Below are 20,744 nucleotides of genomic sequence, written 5' to 3' on the forward strand. Positions count from 1 at the left end.
CCACGTTTGATGCAACACAAGATTATGGAGTTGGGTTGGGAAGGTATCCCCCACCCACCATATTCTCCAGATATGGCACCATCAGATTACCATCTGTTTCATTTGCTGCAACACCATCTTGATGGGAAAACATATGCAAATGTAGAAGGTGTTAAAGAGGATATCGACATGTTTTTTGCTTCAAAGCCAAGCGATTTCTTCAAACAGGGCATTTACAATCTGATTGTAAGATGGAAAACCAGCATTGATAAGAATGGAGACTGTTTCATTTAATAAATGTTTTGTTTTAATATGTAAGTTGTTCGGGTTTTATCATCTAAAAAAAAAGCGACATTAATTTCTTGACGACTCGTTTCCAGAATTTTATTCATAACAAGTATAACTACTGGTATACCACCAAACAATTATTATGAATTTTTCTATTTGTTTTTGTTATAATTTTCTAAATACCATGAAGCAGCTTGAACCATTAACATGCTATTTTATTCCCTATATGTATATATATTTCTTTTCAACTTTTTTATCCTTATATAATTTATTTCAAATGGTATAAAATTTGTAAATGTGGTAAGAATGAAGCTTGTAAATGAACATTATTTATTTCTTATAAATATTAAGTGTTGATTTGAGTCAACTGGAATGGATGGTAACTGACTATTGTAAAAAAACAAAAGTGTAGAGAACAAGGTTCTGAAAGTTTTCCTTTACGCTTGTGTTTTTTACAACAGGCAGTTGCTGTCCATTCCAATTTACTCATCATGAATACTCTGCCTCAACAATCTATCAAAGTGTTAGTTTGTTTATTGTGTTTGAACGATCACTTATGGAGTTTCAGTCAACGTGTTTTCAGATTATAGACAAAACTAATGATGTTTGTTAAAACACTTGTAAAGAACTTTTGATGTATGAGAATAAACTAAACAAAAGGTCAAAGCAAAAGCATTTAGCATTGTGAACCAGTAATTTTTGTCAAGCACATTAATGCCATTTTTATTATTTTGAAATTTGCTAATCTATGGACCAGTAAATATAATTTTATCTAAAACATAATATTTGTCTTTCCCTTAGCAAAAAGAAGATACATCAGTTAAGAATATTTTAGCCTTGAATGAAATAAAATCAGAAGTAGTATCACTGAAAGCATTGTTGTTAAGCAGGTAATAAAGATTATTTCATACGATGTGTTAGTTTTATAAGTTTACTAAAACAGTTTTATCAAGAACTGGAAAAACTTAACATCACAAAAAAAAATGATTTGCCAAAGAACATATTGGAGAGGGGAATTTTCCTTCAGATGATTATAGACTGATATATTGTTCAGAATTAACAAAATATGTTTTCTAATGAAGTTGTTTGTTTTGTAAGTTTTTTTTTCCCCCCAGTTCTTGACCTTCATATGAATTTTTCATCAATTTAATTCTACTGCTGGTATTTATTACTCATACTCGTTAGAAATACTCTTGTCTGACATTTCTAGTAATTATTCCTATGATGTAGATCTGGTCAAAGTGTGCATGTCATGATCTTATACTGAGTTTCATCCAAAATAGAAACTGTTATCTGTTTTTTAATAAACTTAGCATGAAAACTATTTTATAATTAAAATTTTTAGGTTATCTGAGTTTTAATTTCTTAACTCTAAAAAGATGTGTTTAAATTTTCATTCATTACATCTCTTTACCTGCTTTCAATTCTCCTTTTTTTTTTTAGTTATTTTGTATTCCTTTTCATAGGTTTCAGGGTGTCCAACCAATTCCTTTTTTTTTAGTTATTTTGTATTCCTTTTCATAGGTTTCAGGGTGTCCAACCAATTCCTTTTTTTTAGTTATTTTGTATTCCTTTTCATAGGTTTCAGGGTGTCCAACCAATTCCTTTTTTTTAGTTATTTTGTATTCCCTTTCATAGGTTTCAGGGTGTCCAACCAATTCCTTTTTTTTAGTTATTTTGTATTCCTTTTCATAGGTTTCGGGGTGTCCAACCAATTAGAAACATAAACTTTAGGTATTGAAAGGCCAGAATATAAAATTAAAACCTTCCACCTTCTTGATTTTCTGAGATATCAATAATTTATGACACTCACCTTAGAAGCTCCTCCCATCGTTTCATGTATTTGAAGTCATTTATTTACTCATGCTGACTTGTCATGAAACCTTGCCAAATTATGTGACGATACATGTAGTAAATTCAGAAGTATAGCTTCAGAAGTACTAGGTTGATCCGGTGGACCATGGCATGCACATAGGATTAAACAGATTAAACTTTTTTGCAGTATTTTGATTAAAAAGTTAGGAATATTTATACGAAGAATAACTGTCATATTGTAAATTCTTTGAAATTGTTATATTTCTTTTACTGATTTTGATGTTCTATTTGTACACAGGTCAAAATTAGTAATATCAGGTTTTATATTTTGACTTACAGGGGTCAGTTTCCCACAGCTCCTGTTACAAAACCTGGCATTCCTTCATGGCAGTTGGACAGGACAAAAACTGATGAAATTAACAAAGAAGCTGCTCTGAATGGACCTCCAAAAAGTGATAAAGAACAAGAGTCTTCCATAGAAACAATTAATGGTGGTATAGTTGAGGTATGTGACATCTGAAGTAATTGGTGGTGGTGTAGTTGAGGGATGTAATAACTGAAGTAATTGGTGGTGGTGTAGTTGAGATATGTGATAACTGAAGTAATTGGTGGTGGTGTAGTTGAGTTATGTGATAACTGAAGTAATTGGTGGTGGTGTAGTTGAGGTATGTGATAACTGAAGTAATTGGTGGTGGTGTAGTTGAGGTATGTGACAACTGAAGTAATTGGTGGTGGTGTAGTTGAGGTATGTGACAACTGAAGTAATTGGTGGTGGTGTAGTTGAGGTACGTGACAACTGAAGTAATTTGATGTTTGAATAATGCTCCAGTGAGCAAAAAAGTTGTATTAATTCTGTATTCTGATGTTGGTGAAATGCACTGCAATTTCAGCAATGAGGCATCATGAGAGTGAAAGTAAATCTTACTATTCAGTTGAACTGTTTAAAAAAACCAGACAAAGTCTTTTGGGTAATGCTCTATTTCTGTTCAGTAGTCCAAAATTGGGATTGGCTATACCTGAAACCTTGACGTCTCTAACTTGGCAGTGTTTAGTTTAGTCTATGTATCCATAAGGTGCTGTTTTGGTTGACAGTGCAGGTTTCTCTTATATTCTGTATTGTGATTAAAGATTAATTTCCTAAAAAAAAAATTTTCAGAGACACCATAATCCCTACCTCATAAAGCCATAAATTCACAAAAGCAGAAAAACACACGTTAAACTTAAAGTTTGTTGTTGTGGTGGTATTAAGCTCACTGGTACAGTCTGAAAGATAAGTTCTGAAGATGATTGAAATTTATCCAATTTTAGCTTATTATAGTTAACAGCAGCGTATATACTACCTATTGATAAAAGTATTTCTTTTACCACATGTGTTCAGTAGGCATGCATTTAGAATATGTATATATATACACATTTGTTTTGTTAAAATTTTCTTTGTCTTTGCAAGAAATTTGAATAGTTTTTTTCAAGCATTTTTATTTGTCATGTCATAAGAACTGTGATATGCTAGCTTCACTTTAATCTAGTTTCTAAACCTAAACAGATCTTAACTTCCAGAATACTATCTGTTATCTAAGTTTTAATGTATTTTTTCATTCATCAGAATGTGAGAAGTGTAGAGGGTGCAGATTGTTTATCAGGCTCAGTTAGCAATGACAACAGTGGAGACTGTTAATGAGGAGAACAAAACATCTTAAAAGGACAAATGAGATTTCACTGGTATACAACATTATTTCTTGTGTAAGTCCTTTACGTGCATCTTAATGATGATACCATGACTTTACGATACATAACTTTCTGCTCGCACATTATATGGGTCAAGAATGCTAGATAAATTTTTAAGTGATTAATACGAAAATATACTTGCAATCTTTACTGTATCTGGAACTGTTTGTAAACCTTCCCCCCCCCCTTTTTTTCTGATATAATTATATTTAGTGTCTTCCCTAAATTAAAAAAGTTGTTCTAATGTTGCTTTTTTTAAACAGATGAATTCTTTTAAACTGGTATAAGTATTTTTTTATTACATTCAGTACAAAGACTACTTTTCTGGCTTGATTTGGTATTTTAAAAATACAGATTATAAAAGTGTTTTCATAGTCCAATTAATACCTTTGGGTTTTAACTAATTAAGAAAAAACATTATTTTTTATTTAATGAAATATCCTGAAACTTGTATTTGATGAAACTAGGAGGATATGTTTACACATAAAACAGTTTTTGCTTGAATGGGATTAAAAACACTCCCTTTCGTAAAAGTTTTAAACAGTAATACGACTATTTTGATTCATTAATCTAATATTAAAATCATGTAGGCTTAGAATTTCTTTGAATGCAATTAAAGATTATATGACTGGTTAATGTTTGTATATTTTATAAAAAACATATAGTTTGTAAATAAATGTTAGCATTTGTAATTTTGTGTGTCTTTGAATCAATAAGAGATAAAAATGCACAAAAAAACATGCATTTCACAAAGAAAAAAAATAAGCATCTTATAGTGTTTAATTATTTACTACCAGATGTTTTTTTTTCATTGTTGTTGGCAGGAAGTTTCAGGGAAAATATTGCCCTGGTTGGACCTTCAATTACTGTTGAATGCATCTTTCATATTCAATGAATTTCATCATCTGTTTTATTGAATATTTTGTGGACACTATATTATTTGTTCTACATTTTTTCTAAAAATGGTATGCCACAAATATTGAGTCTGTTCAAATAACTTCTGAAATATTGTGGTCAACAGCATTATACGAACTACCTATTTGTAAGTGATTAATAAGAAAATGTACTTGAAATCTTTACTGTAGCTGGAACTGTTTGTAACTCCCCCTACTATACTAATATATATGTGAGAAGAATATAACATGCTTAAACTTTGAACTAAAAGGGAATTTTGACTTGGGTTTATTCAGTGATGTCTTTCTTTAAAATACTACTACTTATTAAGAAAAGCTTGATATGTTTAATTATTATTATTAAATATAAAAATCCAACTTTTCGTCTAAAAAGAAAATTAAGCTTTTAGGAGAATTGGTTGATAAAGTTGACCTTTTTATATAAGCTTAAAGGAATATCACAGAAAAATTGAAAGACTAAGGTTTAAGAAATTTAGTCATGGAAAGTATTTTTTTGTCCTTTAGAGGGAAAAGTATTATTGTAAAAATATTCCATCTAACCTGTAATAAAAAATAGCCTTATAAATGTAGATTTATGACTCTTGTAAAAAAACAACTTATGTTTTTTAAATTAACTATTATATTAGAAAAGCACACTTAGTCAGCATATATAATTTATTAACCTGTTTATTGAACATAAACACGTACAGATTAAATCCTTTACAGAAACTTCTGTGTTTGAACTTAAGCATATGTGCTTCTCCGAGCAGTGCAACCTATATAAATAAAATTCGTTTTTCTTATCATAGTATAGAAATTCTGTTTGAGGTATTACCATTTATTTTAAATAAATGACTTTTCGTAAAGAAAGGGGTTTTTAAGGTAAAAAAAACATTATGAAAGTACATTTGTTTTAGTTTCAGAATACTTACAGCAAAAAACAACAACAGATAACGAGTCTTAAGAAATAGCCATCATTTCTCTTCCCTAAACAAAGAAAATAAAACATTTTACTGAGAGAAAAATAGCTAGTAACTAGTTGATTTTTTTTTTTTTACTTTTGGAGGATCTGCTGGTGAAATGAAAGAAGGAAGGTGTTTTAACAGATTAGTGTAAGTCACTGAGGACTACATGTATATAGTGATTCTTGACCTTCTGTAAACCAAATGTACAATTTATTAAATAAATAACAACACTATTAAAAACAACTGGTTATTAAAAAAAATCACCATCAAGAGCTATATTTCTCAATATTTTATGCTTCCTAAATACCTATATATTCGTACATATAAAGAGATGTACAGAGACAAGGAAAGAGTATTTTCCTTGGATAATACGTTAAAAATGCTTGCACTCGCGTAGTTAGTATATTTTAATGATTTACTTAAATATATACAAAATTTGAAGAGTGAACCTATTTCATATTGTAAGTCAGTCTTCAGCAATCTTTAAAGCTTCACAACTCTTGATTATTTAGATGAGGTGAAGCTCTTTAAAGCTTCACAACTCTTGATTATGTGGATGAGATTAAACTTGGAGAATGCTGATGTGGTATTTCTAAGTCATGAATCTGCTTCAGTCTTTGAATATTAGTGTGTGTATATCTATCTATGTTAACCATTTCCTGAATTGAGCTCATTAATGCCATGTTGAAACATTTGCAATTTTTTTAAACTTGGAAAGTTCAGACCAGTTAACAACTGAGTTTGATAAACTTTTTTGAAAAGGTGTGTGTATGAACTAAGCCTTTTTCAGCTAGAAATTTTTAGTAGTAAATCAACTTTCAAGCATCATTTGTCACAAATAGACAAGCTGGTAGCTTCCTCATTAGTAGAGATACCACCAGAATAAGTCATAAATCTCCATTTTGGGCACATTATGTAATCTCAAAAATGTCAGCAGCATAATAGTAGCAGCAAACAATTTTATAACTTGTCACTATTTTATCTAATAAAATAAATTTTACATTAATATCATGATAGTGCATCTGTGTTTGCTGAATAAATAAGAAATGTATCTGTGTATTTAATATCTACAAGAACTTGCATTTTAAGGTAATTTTTTACTCTCTCATAATTGTTCACTTAATTCTAGTATGTAATTACGTTTGTAATTTTATATATATGCACACTTATATAACAGAAATGAAAGAGATTAGTATTGTTTGTTTTTTACAAAGTATTTAGGAGTGTTAAAGTCCTTATGAAATATCCAAGCTTGGACTGATCAGCATATTAGTTATAAAGATTGCTGAACTAATTTTAAAGAAAATGGTACTTAAATTTAAGGTATACAACATTACCAGGCAGATGTATACTGGTTCTGATTTTCTTATACGTGTGTGTGTGTGTGTATAGTGTATATCTTATACGGTATAATGTAGTTTTATTCCTGTTTCACATCTTTAGATTTATTAAATAAACACTCGCTCAAGATACACGGGAACAAGAAAGGTGTAAATGATAACAACACTAGAAAAGTGTAGAAGGCATTCTAGCAACGGACTGTTGTATTAAGGATATATACAGAGAGTGGAAAGCTCAGCACAATAAAGTTTTTTTTTCTTCAGTTTACTATTCCAAAGTAAACTAAAACCATGTATCTCACAACCTATGTAAGCACTGAAACACTTACTGGACAACCTGTGTAAGCACATAAAACTAAACAGCACGAGAAAGATGAGAATACTACCGAAGAACTTAATGTCACTTTTAACATTTTGTTACTTTCAGATCTGTATCTAAATGCCTTTTATTTCAAGCAAAACTGTATATGACAGCCTGTGATCCTATTCTATTTTAATTTGAAAATTTTTTCCCTACCTCTCATAAATTTCCCACTGTTAGTAGTGCTTTTTTTTCTTCTTTAAGTGTACAGCACAACGTTATTAACAGTTAAACAGAACATTAACTAAGATTATTTTAGTTAATTGGTTTATAATTATATGCGATATATTCAATTTATGAAAATTAATTCACTTGCATTAGAATTCCTTTTTCTGTGTCTTATGACAACTGCATCTTCCAATGATAATTTATTCACACCTACAAGTCAACCTTCACCATCATACTATGTAATAATGCTCCATTACTATTACTCCCAGGTATATGTAAGCAACCACGAAGTATCATATAAACATCTAATAATTTCCTTCTCTTCTCAAAATTTTGTGCACAGTGAAGCTCTGGTACTGTAACTATGTTGTTGTTTTAAGAATCTTGGAATTTATCATATTTTGACTCTCAAATCACATTATTTTCATTTTTATACACACTGAAAAACCAGAGGTCAATATCTACTTGACATAGAACAAAGTTCATCCTATTCCACAGACTTTTATATATGCAAGTAAAACTAGGGATCAATATCTACCCGATATACTGTGTTTGTAATTAAGTACAAAGCTACACAATGGGCTATCTATGCTCTGCTCACTATGGGAACAGAACCCGGTTTCTAGTGTTGCAAGTCCGCAGAGATGCTGCTATGCCACTGGGGGGCACCTGACAGAGAACAAAGTTCATCTTATTCCATACTTTTTGTATGCAAGTAAAACCAGGGATCAATATCTACCTGACAGAGAACAAAGTTCATCTTATTCCATACATTTTGTATGTAAGTAAAACCAGGGATCAATATGTACCTGACAGAGAACAAAGTTCATCTTATTCCATACTTTTTGTATGCAAGTAAAACCAGGAATCAATATCTACCTGACAGAGAACAAAGTTCATCCTATTCCATACTTTTTGTATGCAAGTAAAACCAGGAATCAATATCTACCTGACAGAGAACAAAGTTCATCCTATTCCATACTTTTTGTATGCAAGTAAAACCAGGGATCAGTATCTACCTGACAGAGAACAAAGTTCATCCTATTCCATACTTTTTGTATGCAAGTAAAACCAGGGATCAATATCTACCTGACAGAGAACAAAGTTCATCCTATTCCATACTTTTTGTATGCAAGTAAAACCAGGGATCAATATCTACCTGACAGAGAACAAAGTTCATCTTATTCCATACTTTTTGTATGCAAGTTAAACCAGGAATCAATATCTACCTGACAGAGAACAAAGTTCATCCTATTCCATACTTTTTGTATGCAAGTAAAACCAGGGATCAATATCTACCTGACAGAGAACAAAGTTCATCTTATTCCATACTTTTTGTATGCAAGTAAAACCAGGGATCAATATCTACCTGACAGAGAACAAAGTTCATCTTATTCCATACTTTTTGTATGCAAGTAAAACCAGGTGTCAATATCTACCTGACAGAGAACAAAGTTCATCCTATACCGTAGACTTGTATGTGCAAATAAATACTCAAAAATGGGAACTTTACACTACTGGGTATGAAACAGTAAGCCTATGTCAAATAGCAGCTTGTAAAAATGTAAGATATTCTAAAGCATTGCTCATGTAACTTATAAAAGTAACTATAAATTTGTTTCCAAGGGAGAGATATGAAGTATATTGAATATCTGTGTTCAGCCACAACATATCTGATCCAATTTAAATATGAATAATTTATGACAACTGCACTTACAGTGCGATTTGTTGGACTCAAACCAACCTTAAAGAAATAGTAATAAACTGAAGAAGTATTATACGAAATGTCCCGAGATTCTTTTTAGTAATTTTATGTGTACTTTTGGGATCAGTGTTATTAGGTGTTGGAGAATTCAGGGTTGGACGAGATTGAAGTCACTTCTGTAGGGTGGCTCCCATGAATTTAAACACTTGTAGTGAAATATTTAACAAAGTCAAAGAATAAACTTGAATTTCTTTAAATGGAGAAACTGTCTAGTGTATTAGTGAATAATGGTTTTAGTTAAGCCAGTGTGTAATCCTTCAGGGGGGTCCATTTTATTTTTCATTGGAGAGAGTTTTATAGAGAACTCGATCCTCAATCATCTATTAAGCAACTTATCCTAAAATTCAACAAAACATTACATTGCTGTAACTGTATTTATTTTAAGAAAAGAAGGAATTTTTCATATATTGGAAACTTAAATTCAAACTTTCAAATATTAAACATTTTTATCAACTACGTTTATCTGACTAAATCGAAATTTGTCTGTATTAATATAATACATTAATTACACAATAATACATTTTAACTTAAGTGCAAATCAAAAACCATTCATTCAGGACTTGCAGATAATTCTCTTATTATCTTCTCATTTTGAAATGAAACAAATTAAACTTAGTGATAATAGTTAGTGTGATAAAATTGAGTTTTATTTCAGTGAAAACAAAGAAACTTTAAAACTTGTTTTGAGAATGATGTTTCTTTGAATTTGAAATACTGCATTTCCTGTAAAGTTTACCTGTGTTAACATTTTTGGTAAAGACAAGACCAACTAAAAATCACAATCTTTATCAATAGAATATTCAGTAGTTTTATAAATCTAATTAGTAATATTTCTAAACATTATAACAGCATTTATGCACGCATTATATACTGATAGCCAAATAAAGTACAAATCTAAGAAAACTACTAATATTAAGCAATCCTTGATAAAATAGGTATGTACAGTGAAAAGGGGGAGGGAATATCTGAAAGTTTAAATGGGCTCTGTTACAGTTGTGACTATACTTGCTTGACAACATGTCTATTACAGTTCTGACTATTTATACTCGCTTGATAATAATAATAAGACAATGCAGCTTGTCATAATTTATACACATACATTCTGAAGATGTACTATATATAGATACGTTTTTTTTTCTGTAAATCTTAAAACATGATAAGCTAAAACAACATATGGAGAAATAGTAAAAAATTCTCTTTGCACACTAATGGAAGATCTGGATTCTTAAGCATCTTAACAACAGTGGCAATATTTTGAACTCTACACAATAAGCTGGCAAGGAATGATAAATTGTTGTCCTACTTAAAGAAATAAATCTAATACTAGGGTAAGTTTTAGAAATACCTCTTTTTTGGAGTACAGCTTTAAAATAGATACTGATAATAGATCAATTGAATCTATAATAATATATTAAATTTATTTAGAAGTTCAAAATTATATACACTAGACAAGAAAATTCAGCAGTGTTCTTCTGTAAGATAAGAAAAAAAATTATTTTAAGAATATTTAAGCATTGAAAAAGGTAATGTTAATTTACCAGATTCTGATCTTATAATCTATTTGAAAAAAACACTTATATAGTTTTGTAAAACTGCATTAAATGTCAATACAAGATCATGTCACATTGAATACGAAGACATTATTATTTTATAATTACTCTATGACCTTTTTGTAGATGTAAAATTCCTTGATATAAAATATCTACACTGACTTAAATAAGGAATTTCTCAATATTTCTGTATAGTAGCTGTTTCTGAATATTGTTACTGAATGATAATGATATAGTTTTACAGAAATGTTTTTACTATATAAAGAATTACTTTTTAATGTTTTAAATGCAAGATAATATTGCATAGCATAATTAGAGGGATAAATACTTAAACCTATGTTTTAAGCTCAACATCAATATATTATGGATTAAAAAGCTCTACAGAAGTATATTATATCAATATAACATTGGTATGTAACTGGATCAAAATGGAGTTTCATCTTTTTTATCAGAAGTGGCAGGAGATACTATTTGAATCTTCCTAGCCACAGTGCTACCATTCGTAGGTTCTAATTCTGCTTCTTTAATACTTTCAAAAATTGCTGCAAGGTTGGCTTCGCTAATGGTGTCTCTACTTCCTGAAACTGCTTGTTGTCGTTCTAGGTGTGCACTATGGTCTTTTGATGTGGGTGAAGAGATACCAATGGTTGCAGATTTTTCAAGCCTATGTCTCGGCCCCCCACTCATGATCGTACGTCGTCTTTTTGCTCGTTCTAGAAAAATATTTGTGGCACTGTCATACAGAGGATCTTCTGGAAGTGACGGAGCACTAAGTGGTCGCTGTTGAGGGCTGCTCGAGTGGATGTTAAATGGTTCATTGCTATTACGATAATTTACATCATCCAAAGATGAAGCGTTACTGTTATGTCCTCTGCCCATAGCAGATATAGTTAGACGTCTGGCTCGCAATCGTCTTGCACGAAGATGAGATGACAGCTCCTGCTGGTCATCTCCTACTAGGTCACGATTATACTTTTGATGATACTGTAACCCAAGTGAAAAATACATTGAAATAAAGGCAGGGCCCTTCAACTTTTGAACTTGAAGAACCATAAATATATAAAAGTTACATTGGTTACATTCTGTTTCCAATAAAATACAAGAACACAGAAAATGTCAGTTGTCAATAAACTGTTAAATAGTAACAATCAAATGGACAAAAGCAAAAACCAAGTTTTTGTACAAAAAAAAAATAACTGGGTTAACAATCACATGAAAAAAAACAGACTTCACTCCTAACTGATATTTGATTTGCAGAGCATGAGTTCATAATTTCATCATCACAACACAAAAATCGTTACAATATTCAATGTACCTACTAAAACTTTTGTTCATTTTGAATCTTCTGTATTTTATTAATTTTTTTACATTGTTGTATCATGTTATGCACAAAAATGTTAACATTCTCCAGTAAGAAACTTTACTTGGAAGCAAGACAATTAATTATACATTTCTTGTTATTTTCTGTGCCTTTAATTTTCTTCTCACAGTGGAAATGATTTACCAAATTGCATGAAACTTAGTATAAATTTACTATATAGTATCCAACTCTGGTTTAAAAATTCATATAATTTGATTTAATATTTCTATCATTTTTTACTGCGTGAAATTTCCAAGGTTTAGTAGCAAGATGCTGTTGTGAAAAATAACAATAACAAAAAAACAGTATAAATACTTCTTTCCATATTAGAATTAATTTTGTTCCTATTCTTGTTCAGAAAAATCCATTTCATATATCCGGTTTGTTTCAACTCTATTGACTCACCAATACATTTCTTTTGATACTATACTTTACCAAGTGTAGTAGTCTTTTATATGTATTAAAATTAACTAGTCTTACTTGAGGTCTTGTCATACAAGAACATTTCTGTAGCTTTCAAACATGAAAACATTTTAACGAATGAAAAGAATGTCTACAGAAATTTGCACATCTATGGTTTGTTTGCAAGTCTTATCATGCCATTTATTTACTCTACATTGATGTAAATAGTTTATAATCAGCTCCATCTAATGGTATTTAAACATTGCCTTTAGCTATTTTCAAAGTACAGTTTTTTTTAAGTAGTTGTTTAGATCACATTCGGTGACATCGTAAAACTACTAACAGAGAAGAAAAATCGTGAGAAATAGAACATGGATAATTAGTTTCTTCGCAAATATACACCTATGTTATAGTATGGGTAGGAAAGTTCTAAACCAAATTAAATTACAGGTAAGACTCCTCAGGGTTGCACATAAATGAAAGTTTGAACATTTGTATTAATTTTTCTTTGTGAATTACCAGAAATGTTAAAATGACAAATATCTATTTTTAAGTTAAAAATTTGAAAAATATAGTTAAAAATTACTATTTCTATTTAAAGTTTGAAATATGATATGCAGGTTAGCATTTGACACCTGAAAGTTTTCTGTAGTTTAGATTGAGTAAAAATGTTAAATGATGTCTCCTGACAACAAAAATGCATTGTTTGAAATATGATATGCAGGTTAGCATTTGACACCTGAAAGTTTTTCTGTAGTTTAGATTGTGTTAAAATGTCAAATGATGTCCATCCGTACTGAATGTTTATGTTTCATGTCCAAACATTCCATTCCACAGACGTAAAAGTAAAGTTTTGATTAATCAAGTTATTTAGTTTATTGATGAGTTGTATACTAAAAGTTACTTCACCTTGTAATATGGATTATTTTGAAATGCTCGCTGTAAAACTTTTGAAGCATCTTCTTTTTCTGATTCTTCTGTTCCTTGTCTGGAGGATTTAAATGATGCCTGGGGTGAAGGTTGTTGCAGAGTTTGGCTTTCTGCTGCTTGTCCTTCATCTGGAGAGAATCTTGACTTTCCTATTTAAATACAAATAATTCAACAATCTAATTTCACTTTTCCATGGCTCATTCTGGATAGTTTTTTTAAAGTGTGAAATCATTACTATGATAAACAAATATACTTTAAGGTTATTGCTGAAGCAGAAAATAGAGGATTTTTGCAATTACTAAGAAGCACATTTGTTTGCTCGGATGTTTGAGGCTCAATATGGAGTATCAGCTAAGAACATAAAAAAAATCTGGGTCTATGTTTTCTTTTATGTTTATAAGTTAGAGAGTATTTTAGGTAGAGAAAAAAATATAGAAATGTATCCTATTTTACACCAAGTAATCCAGTGTAATGATCTTATTTTCAAAAATATGCAATGTGTGAAATGAAAGAATAATACTCAAAACCATAAAAGTATTTCATGAAAGTAATGTAGTTTGTAAAGAACAAACTCACTAGACTACTAAAAAAAAGAAAAAGGTAAAAATACACAAACTGACATAATAATAATGTTTAAGTAAATAAACATCAAAGTAATCATAAAAGTGATCCTGAATGCTCAAGCAGTTGTAAGTGGTTTCCTTCCAAGCCTCTATGGAGTCATTTCTTTAACTGCTGTAATTGTTCTTTTGTGATCTAGGGATTAGGCAGTAAAGCAGTCTCAGTTATCTAAATTCAAGGTGTAAAACATTCAATTCTACCTCTTTGAAAAGGCAGACCCTCCTTCATTTATAATAGCAGGAAGTTCATGACAAAAATATTGGAGCCAACATTTTTCTACAATGTCGTAAATGACATACTTGATCTTCCTATGAACTTTCTTCTATACCAAAATAGACCTTTAATTCAGGTTTTAGTTGGGGGGCTCAAGTGGTTCATGTAAACTTTGCCTTTTGGCCTCCAAAGCAAACTTTTAGTTGATTGCTAACTTAAACTGTTTCATGATAAACCTTTTTTTTTTTTTTTTTATCTTTTTTCTGTGTAAGAAGAAAATCAACTGTATTTACAGACATTCAAAAATTCATTATTTCACTCCAGAAAATTAAAAATAAATTTGAGAGAGGGCCCCAGACATCTCCATTTTTGACTTGGCAAACTACAGTTGAATTCCTTTTTGAAAACCTGTCTTTGATCCTGTAATATTAAATAGGAGAGCAGGCATACATGTCATACAGTTCTCCAAATACTAATTTATAAAAGTAATATGTTGACAGATTTTGATTGTATATTTATCCCCCACTTTACGGTAATCTTTAAAGAATCAAAAGATTAAGAAGAACAGAAATTATAGTACAGCAAAACGAAACTGAAAAAACAAGTTTTTTTTTAGTCATTTGTTTACTTTAAAAAGAAGTATTATTAAAATATTAATTACATTTTTCTAAATTAAAAAGTTTACCTTTCACTAAAGTTATTTAAGCAAGTATATTTTAGTGGCATAAACTGCTAGTGAAATTATACTGAACCATAAAACATAATTCAAGCACTTCTCAAAAAAGAGGAGCTTTGGGGATTGACTCACCTAATGAAAAGGCTCGAAAGTGCCTCAGAGCTTTAAAAACAAAACGGTAAAATCATAAGTGAAGAAATAAAAAAATTAAACAAAATAAGTGGCACGTATATGAATCTGTAATTAAACAAAATAAAAATATTTCAATTATACAACAATAAAAGGACTCACAAGGTCATATAAGTTAAAAATTTAAAAGCACTGTTTTAAAGAAGTCATAGCAAACAAAATTTTTGATTAGCAAAAATAAATTTATAAATTATGAGTGCAAAAACGGTTTGCCCATAAATATTAAGTTTTATGCTACATAAAGAAAAAAGCTGAGCTGAAATGTATACATAATCTTTAACTGAATTATTTGTTTCAAGACAAAAAAAAAGTCAGAACTAAGCTTTATAAAAAATACAATTATTAATCAAAATTTATCTTTTACAATCTTTAAACAGCATAAACAAAAGTACCAGGTTACAGTACTTGATATCAATTGAAGTTATTTCGTTAGTTAACATTTGTTAGATGTTAGTTTTAAGGACATAATGATATCTGTAAACTGCATGCATGCATGCTAATTAAAAGAAATGTAACTAAAGTTTCACATAACAAAAGACAGAGTGGTCAAGGCAATTAAACCACATGCTAATACTTGATGGTTAACCATGCCATGCAATGTTTTCTCAGGTTTCTGACTACTAGTACTAATAGTATGCATCTTTGATATCAATTAAGATGAGTGTTAAAAAACATGAAACAAACTAATGACTGAAGCCTGGGCAGAGATAGAGGAGAACCAACATTATAAAAGAAATGACAGACGACGTCCAAGAACAAATGATAATATTTACTGAGAACTTGTACTTACCTCCAAGTTTAACCTTTGCTCTTTTCAAGGCTAAAATAAAGGTAAATTGCTTACAGACTTAGATGATAAACTGGGTTTTAAATGGTTGTGAAAATGTGTTCCCATAAAGTTTTTTCCTTTTTTTTTAATGGTTAGGTATCTGATTAAAACATAGTTTACTTTAGGTTGCAAAATAATGTAAGGTTCATATCACTGTTTTATAAAAAATAATGGTTTTAGTATTATTAAAGTTTATTTTGATTCACACTGTTTCAGTTAAGTGTACAGAATCATAAAGACAATAACAGAAGAGTCAAAAAAAAAAATTATAACTGTATATATTGATATAACTCAAAGATGAGCCACGTTCTCCAGTTAGAGCTATAAAAGTTTAAACATCTTAATTTTTGGAACTAAGATAGATCTTAACAGAATGTTTACTCCAAAATTAAATAATTAAAGTTCTATTATATGTTATAAAAAATGCAGTAACAGTTATATGATACATTATAGCAATAATTAACGTCTGAACTATCTAAAAAAACACTTACTGAAACAACAACAACAAAAAATTATGAAAAAGAGTTTTTAAATTATCTCACATTATTGAAACAAAGCGCTAACAAATACTTAATTATTTACAGTCCCTTAAGTATACTTTCACTTTTCAAACTACACTTTAATAACAAGTAATAGTGTTATATCCTTCTCCAAAATACTTTGCATTGACTAGAGTTAAAACTTATCAACAGCACAATAAGTCAATTTGTTCCTAATTAGCTGCTGAACACACATCACATGTCAACCAAACCAACATAGCAAAAATTCACACTCATATTATAACTGAAACCACACTCGTACTTATACGCACATTAACAATGTTGTACATATCATTGGTTTCCCACATAATTGCATTCAATTATTTTTAAAACATTATCTACGTTTAATACAGCAATTTCTACTGAAAAAGAACTGGGAATCTTGTGGGTCAATAATACCCTAGTATTTTAACATGATATTCTGCCTTTAAGTTGTTGTTTTTTTGTACATTATCACATACCCACGTTTAAATGTTTAAATAATTGTTCTGAATAGTCTTCCTTATTGTAAAGGGTACTTTCATGTGTATTGGTCATCACAGGATACAATGATAACAAGTAATATCATGAAGAAGGTTAAGAATTTTATATGTTTCAGATCTGAAAGCAAAAACTAACATGAACACAAAGAGACAAAATAATATAAATGACATACATTACAATACTGTATTCACAGTCCCGATTAGAAGATTGTCTCACTAATGAGATCCAAAATATCACTGTACAAATAATGGGATAATCTCATGAGCTGTCTTTAATGGTAAAAATTTGGCTATTTCGTGCACAGTAGTTAGATTTATGACACTCACTATTATATTATCAGTTACATCTTTCTTTGAGTAATAACTGATTAAGATCTTAGGCTATTATTTATGCTGAAGATGGAATTAGGAAAATCTTATGATTTAAATCTTTCTAATCTTACGAGTCATATTTTCTATAAATAATTGTTTTGCAAAACTGAGATAAATACAATGGTACAGCTTGTGAGCAATACAAAATTGGGGATGTGGGAGTGACTGGATTAAACTTTTATGAACATTTCTAGGACCTCCTAATAAAAAACCATTGATTTCCAGTATTTAACTTTGTTTTTACAAAATTCCATGACTTTCCAGGATTTTCATGACCTGTGTGAACCCTGTTGATAGCCACTAGACTTGTCCATATCTGATACAGTTAAAACTAAGCTGTACTTGATAACAATAACTGTTTTACATATGACAGTTAAAACTAGACTGTACTCGATAACAATAAGTTTTTACACATGACACAGTTATAACTAGACTGCACTCAATAACAATAACTGTTTTTACATATGACACAGTTATAACTAGACTGTACTCGATAACAATAAGTTTTTACATGTGACACAGTTATAACTAGACTGCACTCGATAACGATAACAGTTTTTACATATGACACAGTTATAACTAGACTGCACTCGATAACGATAACAGTTTTTACATATGACACAGTTATAACTAGACTGCACTCGATAACAATAACAGTTTTTACATATGACACAGTTATAACTGGACTGCACTCAAAAAAACTGTTATTGTTAACATATGACACAGTTATAATAGGACTGCACTTGATAACAATAACAGTTTTTACATATGACACAGTTATAACTAGACTGTACTTGACAACAATATCTGTTTTACATATGACACAGTCATAACTAGACTGTATTCTATAACACAAACTGTTTTACATATGATACAATCATAACTAGATTGTACTTGATAACAATAACTGTTTTACATATGATACAGTTATAACTAGACTGTACTTGACAACAATATCTGTTTTACATATGACACAGTCATAACTAGACTGTATTCTATAATACAAACTTTTACATATGATACAATCATAACTAGATTGTACTTGATAACAATAACTGTTTTACATATGATACTGTCATAACTAGACTGTACTTGACAACAGTATCTGTTTTACAGGTAAGCTAGGTCAAATCTATAATCTTGTACTTTTAGGAACTGGGTGAAATTTTTAACTGATAAGCACATATTTTATTGTAATTAGAAATGATTCACTTACCTTCCCTACTTCTGTCTGCCGACGACATGTCATTTGCACCTATGTTTTCTTTCTCTGTATGTATTATACCATCATCTAATGGCATATCCATGTCTTCTGCACTCCTGAAATTCAAATATGCCTGAATGTCATAAGGCTTCTATAAAGTAAAACACACATTATTTTTCCTGTGAAATTCATGCAACTATAATAGATAGTGTTCTAAAGTGAGCTTTAAAATAATAATTTGCTTTTGTTATAATCACTTGAAATACCACTCCCCACAAAAAAGAAAAACATGAAAAAAAAAAAAATTGTGTTTTGCAGAAAACACTCATGCATCACTTAAGCTTCCTAACTATGTAGGCTACTGAAAGTGAGTTAACAATTTTTAACATCCTTAATTTTTCAAAACCCGAAAGACCACTGACAACCAAGGAATGCAGGAAACTGAAAAGTAATATCTCAGGACATTTCATATAAAGCCTCAAATGAACAATTAATCTTCTCAACAATGGACCCATTCTTTTAAAAATCAAGATTGCAGAAGAGTTTGGATTGTCATAAATAGAACTGATGTTTCAAAAAGGCTACATATAGTTTTTGTATTTAAAGTAGTTATTGAAGGCTAGAACTCTTTAATGACTCTTAGTTAAAGGTATTAGATTTAAAACTGTCTTCAGTCTGTTATGTATCTTACTGTTTTGTGGTGAGTGAAACCCATTACATTTAATGATGTTGATTAGACAACATCTGTACACTGCTACTTTAAAGGTCAGGTCAGTGAATTTAAAAAAAAAGACCCAAAACTCATGCACTTTCAAACAGTTTACTACTTTTCTTTAGAAGAATACAAGGGTCAAGTTCTTTTTAATAACATTATGCCATATTTGATACTACTAAAGTAGTAGACTTAATGTTCTATGACACAATAATTCCAGTTTTTTTGTTTTAACAGTACTCTGTTCTAGTCCTTCTTATATAAAAGCAAACACATTTACTTACTGGTTTAATAAGAGAGGTTGGTTGTCTTCTAAGACAGTAGCTGGCCCATACAAATGTGCATAGTGATCACTAGAGGACAGAAAGGTGAAACAAACTGTAAATATGTTCAAAAGTTAGATTCTGAAATAATGCCATAAAATACCAGCATATTCTAAATAAAGAATCCATTGAAACTTTCAAATTTGACATGTGGTACATAATTAATCCACTAGAACAGTAGCAATAAGCTTTTTTTAAAATTCCAAACACAATGTTCAATTACTATAAAATATGATTTAAGCATTTTTAGTTTATTAAAAAGTGTTAAACAGGTATTAAATTAATAATGTAAACCTATCTATTATCGGCTTACTTAATTTTTTCTTACCCACATTATGATAGTTACATAGTAGAGGGTGGTTAAATAGCAGTAAGTGTACTTGGAACAGCCTGTACAGTGAACCATGTAATGCACAGGCGAAATAATAAGCATATGTGCAGCATGTGTCATGGGAAGTGCATTCCACTGGTTTTTGGAAATAAAACTAGAGAACCACCATAGTAGTCAACCAATGTTCACACCATAATGTTTTATTGCTGTAGAGATCATAATATAAATATTGTCACAAAAAATTGCCTGAACCTCTGTAGCATAAGACATCTTTCATTTGAAAAAAAGATACTGAATTCTGGTAACAAATGCAAGTCTGAAAAAAGCCCCATAATCCATAGTCAGCAGGAGTGAAATAAGGAAAGTGTGATGGATAGGCATAATGAAAATGGTGGTTAAAAGCCTGGTACTTATTAACCCTTTGGATGCTATCATCAGATCTATCAGACTTGACATTTATAGCTGTTTGGTGCGACAAGCGGATTTACCCCACGGTGTCACAAAAATATTTCCTCAGTCTGCGACAATCAGGATACTCATATATCCTTGAATTACCTGCTTTAGTATTGCGTTTGCATACATCACCGAGCAAAAGTGCAGATAGTAGATTTTGATATTGAATAAGTAGTAAAAAAGGTCAAATTCTAAATCTCATTTGTAGTGGATAATTGACACATTTTGAGAACCCACACAAAGGGTTAATAGTCTGTAT

General features: G+C 30.2%; 1 protein-coding gene across 1 annotated transcript in view; it reads left to right on the forward strand.

Annotated features, from left to right (window-relative positions):
- Positions 1 to 3,775, forward strand: part of LOC106470457 (peroxisomal membrane protein PEX14-like) — a gene marked incomplete at its 5' end in the record, with an annotated part of 13,033 nt that extends 9,258 nt beyond the window's left edge. Inside the window, 3 exons of the mRNA XM_013931017.2 lie at positions 1,069 to 1,157; positions 2,422 to 2,587; positions 3,686 to 3,775. Of these exons, the coding sequence (XP_013786471.2) occupies positions 1,069 to 1,157; positions 2,422 to 2,587; positions 3,686 to 3,757 (327 nt within the window). The remainder of the gene's footprint in view (positions 1 to 1,068; positions 1,158 to 2,421; positions 2,588 to 3,685) is intronic.
- Between the last annotated feature and the right edge of the window lie 16,969 nt (positions 3,776 to 20,744).

Source organism: Limulus polyphemus, unplaced genomic scaffold, assembly GCF_000517525.1.
Source record: "Limulus polyphemus unplaced genomic scaffold, Limulus_polyphemus-2.1.2 Scaffold4016, whole genome shotgun sequence".
In the NCBI taxonomy this organism is placed as follows: domain Eukaryota; kingdom Metazoa; phylum Arthropoda; class Merostomata; order Xiphosura; family Limulidae; genus Limulus; species Limulus polyphemus.